The sequence below is a fragment of the Nylanderia fulva genome, unplaced genomic scaffold (assembly GCF_048542155.1).
Source record: "Nylanderia fulva isolate GAGA-0341 unplaced genomic scaffold, ASM4854215v1 Scaffold12, whole genome shotgun sequence".
Taxonomy (NCBI): domain Eukaryota; kingdom Metazoa; phylum Arthropoda; class Insecta; order Hymenoptera; family Formicidae; genus Nylanderia; species Nylanderia fulva.
The window spans coordinates 4,302,365-4,321,917 of record NW_028189409.1 but is presented as its reverse complement, the minus strand read 5'-3'; the positions used below and the strand labels follow the sequence as shown (position 1 = coordinate 4,321,917).

At 32.8% G+C, this 19,553-nt stretch overlaps 3 protein-coding genes across 3 annotated transcripts; 2 read left to right on the top strand and 1 right to left on the bottom strand.

Moving 5' to 3' along the window:
- Positions 1–640: 640 nt before the first annotated feature.
- Positions 641–2,616, top strand: LOC114928023 (transmembrane emp24 domain-containing protein 7). The gene is made up of 3 exons (XM_029299109.2): positions 641–971; positions 1,537–1,782; positions 1,860–2,616. The coding sequence occupies exons 1-3, from the start codon at positions 816–818 to the stop codon at positions 2,085–2,087; spliced, it is 630 nt and encodes a 209-aa protein (XP_029154942.1). The 5' UTR covers positions 641–815; the 3' UTR covers positions 2,088–2,616.
- Positions 2,617–3,603: 987 nt separating this feature from the next.
- On the top strand, positions 3,604–6,166 carry LOC114928027 (CDK5 regulatory subunit-associated protein 3). Its single transcript, XM_029299125.2, has 9 exons — positions 3,604–3,726; positions 3,928–4,102; positions 4,193–4,431; positions 4,526–4,799; positions 4,886–5,013; positions 5,086–5,352; positions 5,425–5,636; positions 5,719–5,890; positions 5,974–6,166. The coding sequence occupies exons 1-9, from the start codon at positions 3,721–3,723 to the stop codon at positions 6,043–6,045; spliced, it is 1,545 nt and encodes a 514-aa protein (XP_029154958.2). The 5' UTR covers positions 3,604–3,720; the 3' UTR covers positions 6,046–6,166.
- LOC114928028 (uncharacterized) lies at positions 6,073–14,874 on the bottom strand. Its single transcript, XM_029299126.1, has 6 exons — positions 14,410–14,874; positions 13,715–14,343; positions 7,725–7,968; positions 7,481–7,645; positions 6,815–6,924; positions 6,073–6,582 (listed from the first exon to the last, which is right to left on the bottom strand). The coding sequence occupies exons 2-6, from the start codon at positions 13,842–13,844 to the stop codon at positions 6,416–6,418; spliced, it is 816 nt and encodes a 271-aa protein (XP_029154959.1). The 5' UTR covers positions 13,845–14,343; positions 14,410–14,874; the 3' UTR covers positions 6,073–6,415.
- Positions 14,875–19,553: the final 4,679 nt, after the last annotated feature.

The window sequence follows — 19,553 nt, the reverse complement described above, 5'->3', positions numbered from 1 at the left end:
TTAATATACCTTAAAATATATATATATAAGCAGAAGAGACATTTAAATAATATATGTATATCTTCAAGCATTTTTATCTGTCTGATGTTTTGTTAGTATAAACAAAATATATGTGATATTATCGTATATATATCGCAATCGACATATTTCGATTAATATTTTAATATAACTGAATTTATGAGAAATATATATATATATATTATTTCTAAAATATTCAATACGCACAGAAAAAGATGCTGTATTACCTAAAAGTAGACTCAAACGATACAAATTAAGAACTTTATGCTCTTTTGATGAAAAATGCATAGTCACAAGATCATGAAAAACTATGCTTTACTACCGCCGTATTAATTAAGGTTACCTTAAGTAGTAGTGAATCTGATTCGAATGATTTACAAATTCGATCTGACTTAAATCGACGAAACTACAAATTCTTCCATCAAACTTTAATTAACTCGCTCGAGCGAAGGGCAATAAGTTAAAGTTTCGTAATTAAATGAAGAAAAGCAGGTGTTACTTAAATGGCAAGTGAATCCTCGAGCGATTCAACGTGAACATATCTGCGCGCCGTGACGTGAGCGCAGCCACTTCCGCAGCTGCGCGTCGCGCTCCCGGTGAATGTCAGCGGCGCTGCGATCGACTTCCGGCCACGTTAAAATAGCTTGTTTGCGGGAGAAACCTTCGCCGGGGAGCTCTCGTGAAGAAGGGACCGACGACGTCGTCGAAAGGGTGGAAAGTGCACTTCTTCGCTCGACGAGGATCTTTAAATGCGCGCCGATCAGCTGTGACAGGAGAGTGAACTGACTGACGTAAGGATGGATTGCTGGTCGGCCTGGCTGTTGCTCGCCTCCTTGCTCGGCACGCTCTTGCTCACGGGTGGCGTCGAGTTAACCTTCGAGCTGGCCGACAACGCCAAGGAGTGCTTCTACCAGGAGATCGAGAAGAACGTCTCGTCCACGTTAGAGTTTCAAGTGCGTTAATCAGCTGATCGCTGTCAATCGCCGTATACATATATATTTATACGTTTAAATGTATACGTAATTTTTTACGTCGCGATGACACGTATTATCGCTATTATCGGAGGCCAGAGTTCGCGGCGCAATTCAGACAGACTGTCCGCGTGGCTGTAAATTGAATGAACGAATGAGAGATAATGCGAATAAAATGTAGTAGGAATAACGCCAATGTCAGAAAGGAATATAACGTGTGTGTGGGTGTTAATGTAATAGAGAATACAATTTTATTTTTTCAGTAAAAATGTATTTGAATCGATGATAAATTCTGGCTTCTTGACATAAGTGTTTGTAGCTGTATTTTCTTCGCATGCAAGTTTAGAAGGCGAAAAAACAATGCAAAACGAATATGCCTTATATGAATGTTCTCTGTAAAAATTGAAGGAAACTTTTGTATGCTAATGAGAATCGATAACAGTTTTATTAGTATCACAGATTCTATTAGATGTTATATAATTAGTTTGTATAATAATAATGTCTTTGAATTTTGTAAAATAATAAGTATTGCTCTTGTTTTTTTTAGGTGGTTACAGGTGGCCAATACGATGTAGACGTAACTTTAGAGGCTCCAAATAAAGAGATCATCTATAAGCAAGTGAAGACACAATTTGATTCACACGTCTTTATACCGACTATGTCTGGAGTGTACAAGGCCTGCTTCAGTAATGAGTTCTCTACATTCTCACATAAGCTTGTGTATATGGATTTCCAAGTTGGCGATGATGTGCCACTTCCTGGTCTTGGAGAACATGTTACAGTAATGACTCAGGTAAATTATATTTGGCACAGACTTTTTCATAATACGTATCAAGGAGAATAGTATCTCACATATCAGTATTCTTATAGATGGAGTCTTCCGCGCAGGAAGTGCACAAGAATCTAATCAACATCTTGGACTATCAGACGCATCATCGTCTACGTGAAGCGCAAGGTCGCAAACGTGCAGAAGAACTCAATGAACAAGTGCTTTGGTGGTCGGTAATGGAGACATGTTGTATTCTGGTTATCTCCGTGGGGCAGGTATTACTTGTGAAGAACTTCTTTACGGATCGTACGGGTCGTCAAAGTTATTAGTGTGATTGCGAGGTAACGAAAAAGAGGAGAAACTCGTTCACGATCGAGGTAGACGATCATCGATCGAATCGTCCTCGTGACGTTTTTTTTTCTATGATCGGTCAAAGTGCCATCGTAATGTTCGCCGGTAATATGTCAAACCTGCATGTTCTCTCAGCGGAACATTCAATCGTGAACTTGTCCGAATCTTTTGCTGAGAGGATCCGCGATCAGAATCCAAAGAGCTGGTGAGAAGCACAAGGTGATCTACATCCTCACGCGAATCGTGAACATATGTATCGTTTATGGATACTAATTTATGCCGAGGTCAAGGACATCGGCAACGGGTGCTGATACAACTCGGAGCGATCAGAAGGGATAAGTGCAAGCAATAGAATTCTTACACATCCCCCTTCCGATGGACACTTTCAAGTTGTATTTATATTGGCAGAGACAGTATAATAATAGGATATTGAGGGGGACATGGACATCATGTTTTTCTTACTGTGAATGTGTAACATAATAAATTAAAAGATACTTGTGTGTATTACGTTTGTATCGTCCAGCGATCTGATTAATTCCCGTCTTTTGTTTCTTGTCGCGCCTTCATTATTTATCTGAAGCACCAATTCAGGTAGAAATTACTTAAATAAATAAATTGATTTTATTTATAATAAATAAATAAATTTATTTTATTTATTTCTTTCTTTCAATTTAAAACGATGGTTCTATTCGTTTAGAAGATTATTTTCTAATTGTCATTGTTAGTATAAATAGGCACAAATGTCAGACTGTAATTGCAGATATTTTTTTTCATACGTGGCAGGTGTCGTGTATGTTTTTTGCTGTATGTGCGTTATTTGATAAGCGCGTCCACCTGTGTGGAAACAAGTGAGATCATCAACAGTTTATATATTTTTAAACAGTCTACATATTTGTTTTCTCCAAAAGTTTTCAGGCATATTATCTAATAATTACAGTTTATTATAACATTGATTCTAAAATCATTCTTGTAACTCTGTCAAATTTTTAATTTAATATACAACAGGATTTTTAATTTATGTACAAGTACTTTAATTTATATATAAGTATTTTTGTAAAAAAATTAATGAAATATGTGTAGCATATTGCGATATATTGTACAATGTGTTCTGAAATCGTCAATATGCTTTTTGTTTAGGATTATAAAAATCGTAAAATTCTTACTACAAAATTACAATATATAGAAATAAAAAAATCCTTAATTATTTCTATTAATTATCTTAATTATATCTCTTAATCTTGCGATTTTTTCTTCTTTATTTTTCAATTATTTTTTACCTTATTTTTTTCTATTTATTTAAATATTATTTAAATAAATAATTTAAATAAAGTCGTCTGACAAATAATTTTTTTGTTTTCTTATTCTCGTAAAAAAATCTTGATTTTTATATTTGGGAAGAGGAGTTTAATTTTTTAATTTTATATTTTCTAATTATCTATATGCCTATAAATTTTTATTACTACGTGTCATTCCTGTTACGGAGACAGCCGGTGTTGTAGACAATTGAGTCTACTACTGTCATTTTGACACGCGGTACGAAAACAGCTGTTATAACCTGTAACTCCGATCAGAGAAAAACATTTCTGAAAGATAGAAATAAGATTTAGTAATATGCAGGTAAGCAATGTTGTGTTATTTGGAAATAATTATTTCGTCGTAAAAATAAATTTTAAATATAACAGAGCTATTAAATCATACATGAATATGTGATAATTCTGAAGTAAACATTTCGTTGAATTAACCATTTATAGCTGTTTTTAAGTACTATCTGTTATAATTTATCTTGTAAATAATTTTGACGTGCAAATTATTATTTAGGAACAAGATATTCCAATCGACATTAATACTGGAAAGTTACTGGACTGGTTGATTAATCGGAGGCATTGCAAGAAAGACTGGCATACGAATGTCTTGACCATCAGAGAGAAAATTAATAATGCTATACAGAATATGCCTGCTCATGATGGCATTGCATCATTGTTATCTGGCGCTTGTAATTTTTTTTAAATTTAAAGCATTACCTTCTAACTATCTACAAACATATGGTATAGCTGAATCTTTAACTTGTGTTTTTTTTTTACAGATATAAATTATTTTTATTGTGTCAAAATTGTGGAAATTTTGAAGGAAACTGAAGCAGACACAAAAAATCTATTTGGACGTTATGGCTCACAAAGAATGAAGGATTGGCAAGAGATTTTACGATTGTACGAAAGGGATAATGTATATCTTGCTGAAGCTGCACAAATGCTCATGAGAAATGTCAACTATGAAGTTCCTAGTATTAAGAAACAGATACAAAAGTTGGAGCAATCTATGACTGTAAGTATTTATGTAATATGTAATATTAGAATTTATTTATTATCACACACACACACACAGAGTATAAATGTTATGCATAAAATGATATTTGCAGGATTTAGAAAAGAAGGAAGTAGAGTATAAAAAATCAGAAAATATTGCTCATACAGAATATAACTCATTGTGCAAACAATTAGGTATAACTGGCTACAGCACAGTTAGACGTGAATTGATGGAAAAAGTCAAAGAATTGCCAGAAATTTATCAGAGAGTAGTGGAGAAGACAAAGAGTTTAAATAAGGTTGTCGAGTTTTATAGTGCATTTGTGGAATTTACTTTTGGTCAACAGTACGATAGTAACTGTGTGTCTGTGGTTAAATATATAATTGGTAGGTTACATTATTTTAAGAATGTATTAATGCTATTCAAGTAAAGAGCAAAAATGTAGATATAGTGTTAAATATATTTTCCACAGAGAAAGGAAACACAACAACGTTTGAATATACTTATGGAGAAGTACCAGCATCGATAATTGAACCACCACTGAATATTAAAGCTGATGAAGATGAATGTGAAAGATCTAGTATAAATGTGGACAGCAATGTATGTATATTTTTGAGAGTACTTGTGACGAGTAAATTCTGATCGCGTTCTAAAAAATCACATTTTTAACAGACTATTGACTTTGGCGACTTGGATTTAAACCAAGAAATTGATTTTGGCGAAGAAGTAAATTTGGATGCAGGAGGCGATATTGATTGGGGAAACGAAGATGCAGAACAACCTGTTGCGGCGGAAATAGACTATAATATATCTTTGGAGGAATCGGGTATAGTCGTGGAAGCAGCAGGTCATGAAGGTGGTCTAGCTACAGAATCTGAAGCGTATACGGTACTGGATAATCCAACAACGAGATCGGAGTTTATCAATCAATTATTTGAGGTATAGTATATAAATATGTCATATACACAAGATCATTACATTTTTACTTGAATAAAATGAATATTGTTATAGCTCGAGGCATTTATGAAGTTACGTCTGTACGAATTCAAAGGCGACGACAGGAATAATCTTCTGAGTTTCAGTCAGATGCAGGATGCTTCGCCTATTCTGCAATTGTCCACCATAGAAACCACTCAGAATATGCTAGACAATGTTCAGATTGTCCTTTCTGAGGTATTACATAGCAATGTACAGCATTTGCATAACATCAAACATTATCCGAGGTATATTTAATAAATTTTGAATTATATAGTATTTTTTTTATAGTAATATAATGATCATGTGATATTTTAATTATCATTACAGATACGTGGACGTAGTAACTACCACTTTAAAGCAAAAATTGAACCTGATTGATAGAATGATAGCTCAACAAAAATCTATGCGACAGAAGCAAGAAGATGTACAGAATCAAATCGATAAATTACGTCCATTATTACAACTCGTCATACAGAGAACTAAAGAGCTGCAGATAGAGGTATGTTATCTTAATTCTCTCGCAGAATGCTACATATCTTTCGGATAAAGTTGCATTACTTTTTATACTGCATCTAATTACAGATAGAGCAAGACATTTCTAAGAGATATAAGAATAGAACGGTACATTTGACCGGAGGTGTAAATACATTATAGGTATTTGGACAACATAATTATTAAATGTTCAATGTAAATAATTTTTATATATTAAGGGCAACATGATTTGCGATAGTAAATAAATTTCGTAATTATAAAATATACGATGTATTTTCTTTAATCTTATAGATACTTATTTCTTGACCTTTTTATCTTTAAGCAACGTTTATAATAATCAATAATATATTAATATCTGTCTTTGAATTGATTAATTAATTTTTTATATAATACACATAAATAATCAAAAATTGCACATGCAATGCTTTTATATCTCGAATGTCAAAACTTACAAAATAAAGTAGATATATTTCGCATTTTTCACATTGCATTGAATTATCTTTTGACTGATATTTCCAAGAAATGTAATAATTTATATAATCATGAAGAGATTCTGTACGAGTCTCCAGGGTGACGAGGTACAAACTGCTTTGGTGGTAGGGCAAGGATATCTTCTCAGACACTCGGCTAACGAGCGATCGCATTCGCACAAACGTTGAGCGCAAGATCCCGATCCTCCCCAGCTTCCATGTTCAACCGCTGTAACAGAGATTTTACGCGCGAACTGTTTTATCTTATCGCGTTTTATTACATTATACGGATCGATTCACTTTATTATACATTATACGCATCGAAAATATATAAATGAATCAAGTCTGCTGGGCTGGAAGTTAAGAAGTATTGCACTGAAATTATTCTGATCTTTAGAATCTCTCGAGAATAATTGTATCGAATCCGGCAAAAATAACTGAATGATAATCAATAAACGTACCGCAAACCGGTTTGTAACCGTGATAACATCTCCAATAATATGGTACAAAATATGTCGAAAACATTGGACAATCTGTAGCATCGTAGCACCAATCGTGCATTTTGCAACACCTGAAACATTTTACAAATTTGTATATTTGTTTTTTCCGCACATTTTTTTATACAGTTTAAAAATTTGTGTTAAATTTAAAATTTTATAGATATCACATGTCCCAAATAGTCTACAAAAATTTTTGTGTTAATTTAACATAATATGGATATATTAAATGAAGACACAAATACTATGTTAATATTTTAACCCAAGATAAAGGCAAAACTTCAAATAATTTAAAATAAATTTGGTGTAAAATTAACATAAAAATATGTTAATTTTAGATTTTATTATCCCCACTTATAAAATAAAAAACTAACATTTTTTCTGTAATTTTTAACAGATAAATTTTGTCGCTAATAAAACAGAACATGTTTATTGCGTAACATTAAAAATATATGCACATTGTATTATTTTTACATCTTTTTTCAGTTGTTTTAATTTAACATTTAAGTTCAATTAACACAACAGCAATATGTTAAATATTTAATATAAAAATTTTAACAACGCGGGGACCGTTTCTAACAAGAGAACACAAATTTTCCTACTGTGTAAGTATATAGATAAATGACAAACTGATCGATGCCGTCGATGACATAACCAGATCCTAGGAATCCGCAGTAACAACCATATCCTTTGTAAACTAATGGATTACATCCTGTGGCGCATACCACCATGTTGTAGAGATGTATTACTCCTCTCTTGAATCTCGTATGGCCTGTCGTTTCCTTGCCGCTCTTTCTAAAAATCATGCGACCTTCGTATCATTTTACTATTACGAAATTTTGTTATTTATTGCAATTACGTATCCGACACTAACGTGATAGCTCGAGCTCTCGTACTATTTGACGTAGCGTTCAGCTGCGACGACACGTGCACATAGATATCATTGTCGTAATCAGGCGCCGAGGATGCGCTCCAGGGGTCACCGCTATGACCGATGTAAAGGTCGTCTCTCTGATTTCCTGCATCTTTTATATCATTATTCATATACGAATAATCGTAATCCTCTTGACGTGTTCGCGCGCCTCCAAGTATCTTATAAACATCTGGCGTACCGTTACCTGCAATTGCCGATATATAGTGCCAAACCTAGTGATCGCATATACAACGAGCACAATCTATTTGCCATATACATATATACAGTTATAACGTAGCAATAAAATCATATACAGTTATAATCCTACAGCTCTCTTAGTCACGTTTATATATTATTACTTTATTTCTTTTATTTTATTCGCTCGGAATTTTTATTCGATGAGAGAAAGTGTGACGAATATGATAGTTTTTATTTACTAATTACTATTTATTAATTACTATTAATTAATTACTGCGCTAAATACTTTTTATGTAAAGACTCTGTGCTAGATATACAGAGTATGCATTATTCATGTAAATCTATATTTTTCTACTCGTGATGCGAGTCCGAAAGTGCGTGTATTTTTTCCGAGCCGTTAAATATTCAATGCGTTTCGCAATGCGTTCTCTTAACTGTCAAATCGTATTTCGCCTTGATCTAGACCCGCTTAGCGTAAATAAACTACTACTCTCATTTATCCCACTTCTAGGTCTTCCTTTAACGGTTTTCTCGACAATCTTCCATAAATGCTAAGAAAATTACGACGTATCCAACTTTCCGCCGAACGATCATCTAACGAAATGTCAGACGTATTTTCCGATTTCACTTTTTAGATTATCCTTTCTACCAGTTCAATGAGAAAAACGTAGAATGCACGTATCTCTTGCAAAATTGCACTGTATTTTAAGATTATTTTAATGCGTTAACTCAGAGAAAAAGAGCGAAAATGTTTTTTATATGTGTAATTATAACTTTTTGAAACTGATAACCTTGAATTCTTCTCGTGATAAACAATTATATAAACTTTTATCTTATCGTATATAAGTTATTCAAGCTATTTTATCATTATACATATATTTGGACAGTTTTTAAACAACCATTTTTTTACAGTTGCTCTTATATTGTAGTAATGCTGAAAACAGTACTACAGTAACTTCAATTATATAGCCTATATTCTGTTTTGTAATAAGTATCACCAAAGTCGAATAATTATTTAATCGTTTCTTGTCTTTTTTATTTTAAGAATTACTTTTTTCAAGTTATTATTTGTAGAAATTATAATATATAAAGATACATAAGTAATTCTTTGATTTATACATATAAATATGTATTGTTTTCTTATAAAAAATAAATAATGCATTGTCACAATGATGTCAATGAGTTTATTATCAAATAAAATAAGAACTGAAATAATATTTCCGAGAAATAATAACGATAGGAAAGAGTCGCATGCATTTTATTAAAAATATTATATTTCTGTATTATATTTGCTCAGTGACATGCATTTCAAAATGCATTGTTTATTATGTGAAAATGAACCACGCATTTATTTGTGAATAAAGAAATTATACGAAGAAATACTGTAATGTTTTTCTACACTCATAAACTTGAAGAAAATAATGCTTTAAATTGAAAAGATTATGAACAAATACTTATTCAACTTTTGTAATACTTTGTTAGAAAATGAGAACACCATATCCATAATACTGAGATTTAATTATCCTTAATATTACCAGAATAAAAGTAACTGTAAAAATATAAAAGGTTATAAAACTATATTCTATATATGAATATTATCACACACTTAAGAATTAAGTTGCATTGAGGGCGGAAGTAGCGGACTCTCCTTTGTAAAGGAACGTTTTTTCTTCGTCATAATGCAATTTATTCCATCAGAACGACTTATTTTCCACGTGTAATCATTCCTGAGTTTTGTGTAATTTGAAAAAAAAAAAAAAAAAAAAAAAAAAAAAAAATTAATATTTAAATTAACAATTCACCATTTCCCATTGTAATATAACGCATCGTTTCGGTTCACGATGCATGGATATACTTCATGCATAAGAATAAGATACGCTTCCGCGTATATGGTGCGGAACTGTAGTCACCAATATCGAAGAATTTTCGCTAAAAACATTTGAAAGTTATATTTCCCTTCGCAGATTTTTATGGAGAAGACATACTATTATGAGATAAACGTATATGACATTTCTTGCATGATGCAATATTTGTGGATAGAGAGAGATATAATTTTATATACACACAGAAAATATGCAGGAAATATAAGCTGTAACTATAAATTAATTTAGCTCTTAATCTCATAGTTGCACAAATTATTATTAATACTTGCAATATTTCGCTGAAACTTTTAGTAGCATCTATTTTAATGGAATATTCTACTACTTCTTCTTTTTACGTAAAAGATTCAGTAATTATGGAAGAGAAAGATAATAAGTAGGTAGACATAATTGATTTCAGATGCATTGCAATGATGTTATATAGGATATTTCTAAAAATGAGGAGGAAATAATGGATCATTAATTTATATATTAATAAAATACAATTAAAAATTTTTTTTATATAGATAAGATTATAGATCTTCTCATATATAATTTTATAAATGTTTATCAATAACAAAAACTCCTATTTATTAAAAAATCCTAATATGAGCGATTAAAAATTTAAAGTTGACAACTTTCAAGAAAATTATAATAGCAATAGATCGTTAGATAATTAAAGAGCTAATTAGCGGGCCACGTGCGAGAAACATTGTAGCGGTCCAGGTTACTGTAATGAATTACTGTAACTGTACACACTTGTTACGGTCGACGTGTTTCACGGAGTAAAATTGAGAGATTATACACCGTTTTATCATCATTATCTCTCTCTCGCTCTCCATCTCTGTCTTTCTCTCTCTCTTGCGGTTCGAATTACTCAACAAGTAAATTGAGATCGTGAAATGAAACGGCGCGATCGAATCACAGCTTTTTAACAGCTCCATGGTAACAATCAACGACTGGCGTCATAATGCTTCGCAACGTTAATTAGTCTGACGAGGTAGTCCCTTTAATCCGCGTAACGCAATTCCTTTTTGCTTGCGGTTTCCATGGCGCAGCCACGTAAAAATTTAATACATCGATTTCCTCCCTTGGAAGTGACGTGGGCGAATGAAGTCAAGTCTTCAATCGTCCCATCGAACAAGAGTCTATCGCAAATATCAGATTTTCCAAAAAAATATGAATAAGAAAAAAATTAATTAATGGAAAATATAAATGTGAAGCGTCTATAATAAACTGTCCAATAATAAATATAAAATAAACATTGTTGTTTCAACACGAGCTGACGTATTTTTATAACATGCAAAAATTTTCGTTTCGAGCGTCACGAGGTAGTCGGGAGGAAAATAAAATTTTAGATTTGAGAAGAGACTCTAAAAAGGATCTCTCGCGCTCATTATTCAAGTCGCTATGTATGGTAATTTTCGAGATCTCATTAAACAAATTAATTATGCATTATTTTCCTTCGTCGCGGACAAAGATATCTCGTCAGGTCGCTTGACCTGAATGAGCGTCTCATTGTCGTTGATGCGCGTGTGAACCGACTTAATTAGAGATGAAGCTTTTTAGATCTGATATTCAATTGTGTATGCATTTTCCTAAGAGATCCGTCTGCGCATTTATTGCTGACGTTATTATGACAAAAACAATTTTGCAAGAGGATGATTAAAATAGTGAGCGCAAGTCTTTTTCTTATAGCAAAAAGTGTTATTATACAAAAAATGAGATAATGATGTAAAAATTTTCCACATTAGAAAAAGAAGCTAATTGTGTCTCTTGTACACTTTACATTGATGATAAATAGAAATAAAATATTATATTTGTAAAATTAAAAAAACAACGAAAATTATTAATATAACTTAGAATTAGTAATACTTCTTCTCACATACAATTGAATAAAACCTAAAAATTTATCTGTGTGCGTGTAACGTTATTTGCATTATGATTTTGATATATATATATATATATATATATATATATATTTAATTTTTTATTTGCAATTTTGATATTTAATAAATGTAGAATAAGCCTGTCATTAATAAAGCGTAAGGAGAACTAAACATCATGCAAATTAAAAAATACAAAAATGCTTTTTATCTTTTAAATAATATATGAGTGAATTCTGTTTTCACGTTTAATATGATACTGTATTAATATTCGAAATATAATTTTAAATGTTTACGCGTATATTACATACAATTATATTACAATTGCGTTGAAGTATTGTCTATTTGAAATAAATTACTGATTCTTCGTAATTCCATAATTTAATGTAAAATTTAATATGTGTTTGTTATAGTTAGTGAATTGAAATAGTATAATAATGCAACGTATAAATTTATTAATTCTATTTTTTTTGTTTGTAGCGATTTTTCTTTAATATGAATAATACTATTTTAAATCCCGTTTTACGATCTATAATTCGTGAGAAAATTCGATTTATAATTTTACGCGCCGTATATTTTAGTGTATGCATGTATTTTAATATCCGTATATTTTACTTTTTCAATATTTCCTGTATTATACAATACATAAATTCATACTGTACATTCCTACATAAATAAAACTGTACTCCGAATTATAAATCGTTTAGCTTATAAGATAGCAAGCAATAAACTACTTTTCTGCCACATTTCATTTTATTTTTATGTTATCTTTCATTTGTTAAATCTTCTTTTAAGCTCTGTATCTTTCGACAGTTTTTGCACCCTTTATAAAAATAATTTGGGCAAATCGGAAGTTAAATCCTATATAGAGAGTAGTTCTCAAATTTTCTATCTTACAATTGGACAATTTTTAAAGAGCAATCCAAAAATAATTTGGAAAAGTATGTTGAGAGCAATGCTTGTTTTATATTATTTTTTATTTGTCAGCTAATGTAACTTCAAAATAATATTCTTTTCTACTAATAAGCTTTGTATTTCTAGACGGTTGTTGTACACAGAGAGCATTTTCTCTTATTGTTAAATTTTACCCTGAAAATCATAGTAAGACAATATGAAGCATCGGAAGAATTTTATAAGAGTTTCTCTGATTAAATATTTACCATAATAAAAATATTAATATCTACCACAATAAAATATAAAATATGTTCGATTAATTTTACTATAGTAAAATTTACTATGTACATATTAATATTTTATATTATAAATATTAATCACACACAGAGAAATTCTTATAAAATTCTTCCAATATACCATATTGTCCCACAATGATTTTCAGAATAAATTCTAAGAGAAAATTCTCTCTGTGTATTCTTTAAAAAAATAATTTTGGCGAACCAGAAGTTGAATTCTATGTATATAGAAAGTAGTTTTCAAATTTTTTTTTATCTTATTGTTAGACAATTTTTATAGAACAATCCAAAAATTAATTTGGAAAAGTAGAGAGTTAAATCTCCTGTTATGTTTCTTTTATATTATTTTTTTATTTATCAATTAATGTAGCTTCAAAATAATGGTCCTATTCTAAATAAGCTCTGTACACAGAGAAAATTTTCTCTTAAAATTTACTCTGAAAATCATAGTAATCATAGGACAATAATATGGCATTGGAAGAATTTTATAAGAGTTTCTCTGATTAAATATTTATCACTAGAAAAATATTAATATCTTATTAAGATATAAAATATTCGATTAATTTTACTATATGTACATATTAATATTTTATATTGTAGTAAATATTTTAATCGGAGAAACTCTCAATTCTTCCAACACCATCCCACGATTACCACAATTTTCAGGATAAAATTCTAAGAGAGAAAATTCTATCTGTGTCCTTTAAAAAAATAATTCGGGCAAACTGGAAGTTAAATCCTATCGAGTAGTGTGGAAAAAAAAAAAAATTTCGAAAAATGGAGACGAGATTTATCTCGTCGAGAGCAGCAGTGCTCACCTCTGGCATCGCTGCCGAGCGACATTCCGGATAGAAGGAGGACGCATAGGAGGATTCTTCTGCATCGGAAGGGTCGATCCACCCGCGGTGGATCGCGGCCAGATACGATATCGGAGCTTTCGCGACACATCGAGCACGTTTCTCACCCGGTGGCGAGAAGCGGATCGATTCCGGGCGCCCTTCAGGTGTCACCTGCGTACAATAGTCCGCGGCGTGCAAGCGCTGCTCTTCACGTGTCGCCGCATCGGGGAAAACTGCAGCGGGTCACAAGGCGTCCCCGCGTGAGTTTGTGTTAGCTAGTCACACACTGCGGCTCTTCCGCCGCATCGCTCGCGGTGCTTGTTCATTACCACGTCTGTAGTTGATTAACACTAATTCGTCGCGGTGACGTAATCTCGCCGAGGCAATCTGAGAAATCCTGCGAAACCCGATCGTCGATAGATCAATTAACGTTTCCGCGATATTGCTCTTTCACCCTGTCCCCTACTCTTCAACATTCGCTTAAGGTAAAAAGTAGATCGAGCAAGGACAACCACATGTATAGATGATTTTTGTCATCCGAACAAAGTCTTCCCGTATACGATGTAAAGGGCGATCTTTGGAGATGCACAGGCGTTGCATTCAGCTCCCTGGAATTTAATAACGTTGATCCGCAGGGTTTCGCGACTTAATTATAATAAATCAACGTGGCGTACCTCGAAAGAATGCTTTCATGAATGTCCATAGAATTTGCACGGTCCGCTTTATTACGTTACACGATTGTTTTACGAGTAAAAATCGCGCTACGTCGATAATCCCGAGCTTTTGCCCCCGAGTTTATTATTATCGCGCCAGTCCAATCATTCTTCCTCCCTTCGGTTCTACCACCGAACAATTCCCTTCGGGATACAAGAACTGGACACAAAAAACTTCATTCAAGGTCTACACACGGTATACTACTCCAAGTTTCCCGTGCAACGAAGAAGATCCACTTCGGCGACCGAGCAAGTACTGACGACTGTCTCTTATCAGACGCGGCACCGTCGTTTCCCTCCACACGATCTTTCTTTTTACCTTTCCCTGACATTCTTAGATACACACCGCGATTCTTAGGTACACCACCTCCTTTAACTTGCTGACCTCGAGAGCATTCATTGAGAGCGTGATTCGAGGAGCGTCTTCGCCGATTCCTGCAGCAACACTAACATCCAGTCGCCTTGGCCTAGGAAATCTACGCTGTTACACTTTCATCGACTTCCTCGCAGAAGAAGGAGGAGAGAAAGAGAGTGTGTGCGTGAGAGAGAAAGAGGGAAAAACATCCTCAGTCTTTCCATTGACCGCGCGATCTTTAATCCATCTTCTTCCGCGCTCTAAATTCGTTAGCCGTGACTTTTTTCTAACAACTCGCGCGAATTTAAAGGATAAGCGAGATACTCGTTCTCGAATATTTTTTTCGAGCTAGATGCTAGTCTTAAAATATTTATGTTATGGCTCGTACGAAGCCGTGATACGACTTCTGTCACTTATTGTTATGGAACAATGTTGAAATGGATTTATGTGAGTTCATATAAACGTCAAGATCAATCAAATATTTCATAACTATATGTAGTATGTACGATTTGAGTTATAACGTCGAGATCAATCAAACGTTTTAATCATGTAATATATGATGTTACAATCTAGTTAATTATTCAAAGAAATTTTGATTAAATTGATTTTGTATATTTTATAAAAATCTGTTTTGAATTTTGGGAATTATTAAGACAAAAAATCTTCACAAAACTTTTATAAAGTATCAGATAATAAAATATCTGTATTATGTACACGTTTATATTTACGACGTAATCTTGAAGTAGGTAAATTTAAACTCAAGGTAAAGAGGTTGAGGTGCAACAGGTTACGTGACTTGTTCTTGCGCTTTCATCTGAAGTACGTAAACCACGATGAATGTAATATGTACAATTAAAGCTCACGGTCGTTTATTTATTTATCAGAGGAATGCGTACGTTACAGTTACGTACAAGAACGACAAAAACGATGCTCGTTATACAAATTGCAGTTGTTATCTATCAATTATCGTCGTTTTTAATGTAATATTGATGCAACCGCGAATGAATGTAGGCAATGAGTTTGCTCGTCACAAATAATATGAAAAAAACGCATATCATTTAAAAAGATAGCTCTTATTCGCACACACAGAGTGTCCAGCAGACTTAATGAAAAAAATTCCCCGACTTTTTCAGATTTTCCAGGACCAGAAATTAATTTTTTTCCTGACCTTTTAGTATTATTTTTTCCAAATATATAATTTGCATATATCTATATGATAAATCAAATAAATGTTAAATCATGAAATCCTTGAGATATTTTTGTCAACAATGAAAGGGTTCGGAAGTTACCAGGTAGCAAGCTAACGTAATTAAACGTCAAAATGACGTCAGCTTGTTACCTAGGTTAAAACAAAAATTTAATTCAATTATATAATATGCATTATGTATGAAAATCGAAACAAACATGTGACTATAAACTATGTAAGCTCTTTTATTTATATTATATCAAATTTTTTAGTTTTGTGTCTATCAAACATATTGAAATAAAATAACACGACGGTGAAAATATAAATTAACGAACACGCTGTAGATGAATCAATTTTTGACAACACAGAAAATTAGCGTGCTGGGAGTCAAGAAAAAATTTATATTTATTTAATAAAAAATTTCAAATTCAGACAAATAATAGAATAATGTGAAAAAATCCAGATAAATAGTAAAATTTCCTGATTTTTCACTGACAATTCCAGATTTATTAAATTCTCTGACAATGCCTGGTTTACCAGATTTCCCTGACCGCTAGACACCCTGTGTTCTTTCTCTCGCTTCTTTCGAGATTTGTAACAGCTGTTACACCTATCATTTTAACATTTTTATCAAAAACACGCGTTAAAATTCGAAAATACGTTAATTCTCAAAGTTCATATCTAAAAAAAAAAAAAAAAAGAAAAAAAAAATATAAAAAATCAAAAAAATAACGCGAATATAAATAATGCAAAATCCGATAACGTGGAATAATTTTGATTATCGCGCCGCGGCGCAAAAAGATCCTCGAGATGTAAAGGAGGTTACTTTCTATTACATCCGTCGAGCAAGATTCCTGAGCAGCATTGTGGGAATAAGTTGCGGGGTTCCATCGGGGAACACCTTCGCGGTTCTAGCCGCGTGTATCGGGGAGAATTCGCCATCGGCGATCTAAAATTACGCGAACAGTATATTCACCGACTGACCGACTGACTCATCCGACTGTTAGGCACAACAGGAGAATGGTCCTTGTATGCATCGTGCTGTGCATAGCGGTACTCTCGCCAACGCACACGCGATGGCGATCGTGCATAGCGATCAGTCAGCGGAACGATGCGCAGTGCAGTTCCGATCGGCGTAATAATCGAATGGAGGAAGTATAATAAAAAAAAGAGGAATCGAGGGAAGGTAGAAAGAGAGAGAGTGTGGATGGGTGCGAAAATGTGTACCGCGTGGAATGCAACGTTAATTGTTATAGCGTTAATTGTTGCTCGCGATTTAATTGGCGCGGGATAAAAACACTGTGTGCCGATCGCATAAACGCGTCTCACTACTACGGGATTATTTGCTTATACCACAGTCGTTGAAAGAGTAACAATATAATGGTCGCTATTATCCAAACGCTCGATTTAATGAGATTATTTGCATAATGTGAGTTACCGAGTTCGTTTCACCCGTGTTAATATATTTTATTTTGTAACAACGGGATTTTTTTTTCGATCCTTGGAACCCTGTATTTATTCCAATACATGCTCTTGTTTTTTTTCTTGTTTTATTTGTTAAACTAACAAGGAAAAACGACACGTGCTTATGTATCTGTTTTATTTTGATGCAGTATTTGTTTATAGAAGATTTTTACATGCATTCTCTGGGAAAATAAAAGAAAAAAGTAGTACAAGTGTTGTAGAGGAGAAGAAAGTACTAAATGACATGCTTTTGTACTTAAAATTACGCAACTTGAGGAAAGAAACATTTCGCGTATTGAATGCAATTATGCCATCACGAGTAATTGTTTCTGTCAAGACAAGCGATTAGTCATTGATGGGAGAATGGCGCTATTTTAAATGGCGATATGTTTCTTGAGTGAATCACTTTCGCCAACATCGCGATGTTAATTGCAGCTCCATGTAAAAAATTGTTTACAAACGTAGAAATTAATGCGTGAAACATTGAACAATACTACTTAATTTCTAACTATAAGTGTGCAAGAAAGTGTGTCCAATCACAGATGAAGATTTAATCGTTTAATGATTTAAATCATTTTTCTATGTTATGTAGTCAAGGCAGTGTGACAAATAAAATTTATCACATAACTTGCAAAATATTAATGCAGGTTAAAAATTGAATCAAATTAATTTGAAAACAAACACTAAATCATGTTTGCAATTATTTGTTTCACTAATTAACGATGAAATTAACACACTCGAATAATCACATTAATTTTCCTCTTAATATCTACAATCTCCTTTTAGATTAATATAAGTACAAGTTTAATACATATATATTATATATATATTTATGAGAATTATAATTAAAAGAAACTACATTGTTTTATAACAAAGACCGGAAAGTAGGCGCTGTAAAAAAAGTTACATTAAGTAAAGTTAATGAAGATATTTTGATTCTCACGCGATTGTCTAAACGTAAATAAATAGCATTACAACAAACAACAATTGTCATTCACATTGCATTCTCTCATGATCGTGGAATGAAGCTCGTCTTTCGTTATCTTTTGCTTTTAACGTAGGCGTTATTGCCTGGAAATCCCTTTTCACATTATAAACTTTTCGTTATCTTATACAAGTCACTTTCCATAATATCGAGGATATGAATTTTTAATTGAAGATGATAAGAGTTAGATAAGATTTTATTAAAAATATAGAATCTTGTGCTAGCCATAGTTGAATGATATTAACATTATATGATCGTCATTTATCATATAAAGTACATTTTTAAGAAATATAATATGAGGTAATGATATAAATTTCACTTTTAGACTTAATGGCAAAACAAGAGTGAATATTAAAATTTAAAACACTATGAAAGATTTTTCGATGAAAAGCGAAAAACCGACTTGAGAGTTTTTTCTCGATTTTACAAATTATTCCGCGCGTGATGATGATCGAGTTTTAATTCTGCCGGCGAAATCGCTCGATTGTTTCACTTGAGTTTTCTTTTTCTTACGTATGCATTTCACCGAAATTTTTCCCTGCATCTCCTGCATCTTCGATATGCATGCAAGTAAGAACAGTGGGAATGCAAAAATAACCCATCTGCGCATTCGGGTGTATCCTACCGTGATTGTTATACACCAGGATTCTGAAAGAATTATTTCAAAGAGAAAACGAGAGAGAGAGAGAGAGAAAATATTAGCATTGTTATGCTAAAATGAGACTCGATTTCGATGACGACGACGTATTCGTGCGTAAAATTCACAAGATTTATAATGCGCGACGAGTCGATCACGCGAGGTCGATGCGGCGTAAATTAACGTTAATTAATCAATTGCTAATCTTATTATCATCTCAACGAGATAAACTTTATTTATTCGAGAAGACGTGCTCGAGAAGAGGTGCGCAAAAGGGTTAGCCGGGGAAAAATGTTCCACCCTTGGAAAAATACAGCCATAGGTAAACTGCGAGATCCGATTATAGGTCATTTGTAATTAGCGGAGCGCTATGTTATCAGAGTTGTTCGGCATTACGCGTCGCTGATTATACCGGTTTCTAGTACATACACATAATGGCGCGCGCAGAAAATCGGTATCCATTCGATCTATTAACGCG

What these genes read in the sequence shown, in the direction of transcription:
- LOC114928027 (XM_029299125.2), top strand. An exon ending in TGTGGTTAAATATATAATTG is followed by an intron (nt 4,800 to 4,885) that starts GTAGGTTACATT and finishes TATTTTCCACAG; the next exon opens with AGAAAGGAAACACAACAACG. An exon ending in GTATAAATGTGGACAGCAAT is followed by an intron (nt 5,014 to 5,085) that starts GTATGTATATTT and finishes CATTTTTAACAG; the next exon opens with ACTATTGACTTTGGCGACTT.
- LOC114928028 (XM_029299126.1), bottom strand. Translation starts at nt 13,844, where the DNA reads ATGTGTCGCGAAAGCTCCGATATCGTATCTGGCCGCGATCCACCGCGG. An exon ending in GCTCGGCAGCGATGCCAGAG is followed by an intron (nt 7,969 to 13,714) that starts GTGAGCACTGCT and finishes CGGCAATTGCAG; the next exon opens with GTAACGGTACGCCAGATGTT. An exon ending in ACGAGAGCTCGAGCTATCAC is followed by an intron (nt 7,646 to 7,724) that starts GTTAGTGTCGGA and finishes CATGATTTTTAG; the next exon opens with AAAGAGCGGCAAGGAAACGA.
- LOC114928023 (XM_029299109.2), top strand. Translation starts at nt 816, where the DNA reads ATGGATTGCTGGTCGGCCTGGCTGTTGCTCGCCTCCTTGCTCGGCACG. An exon ending in CGTCCACGTTAGAGTTTCAA is followed by an intron (nt 972 to 1,536) that starts GTGCGTTAATCA and finishes TGTTTTTTTTAG; the next exon opens with GTGGTTACAGGTGGCCAATA. An exon ending in ATGTTACAGTAATGACTCAG is followed by an intron (nt 1,783 to 1,859) that starts GTAAATTATATT and finishes GTATTCTTATAG; the next exon opens with ATGGAGTCTTCCGCGCAGGA.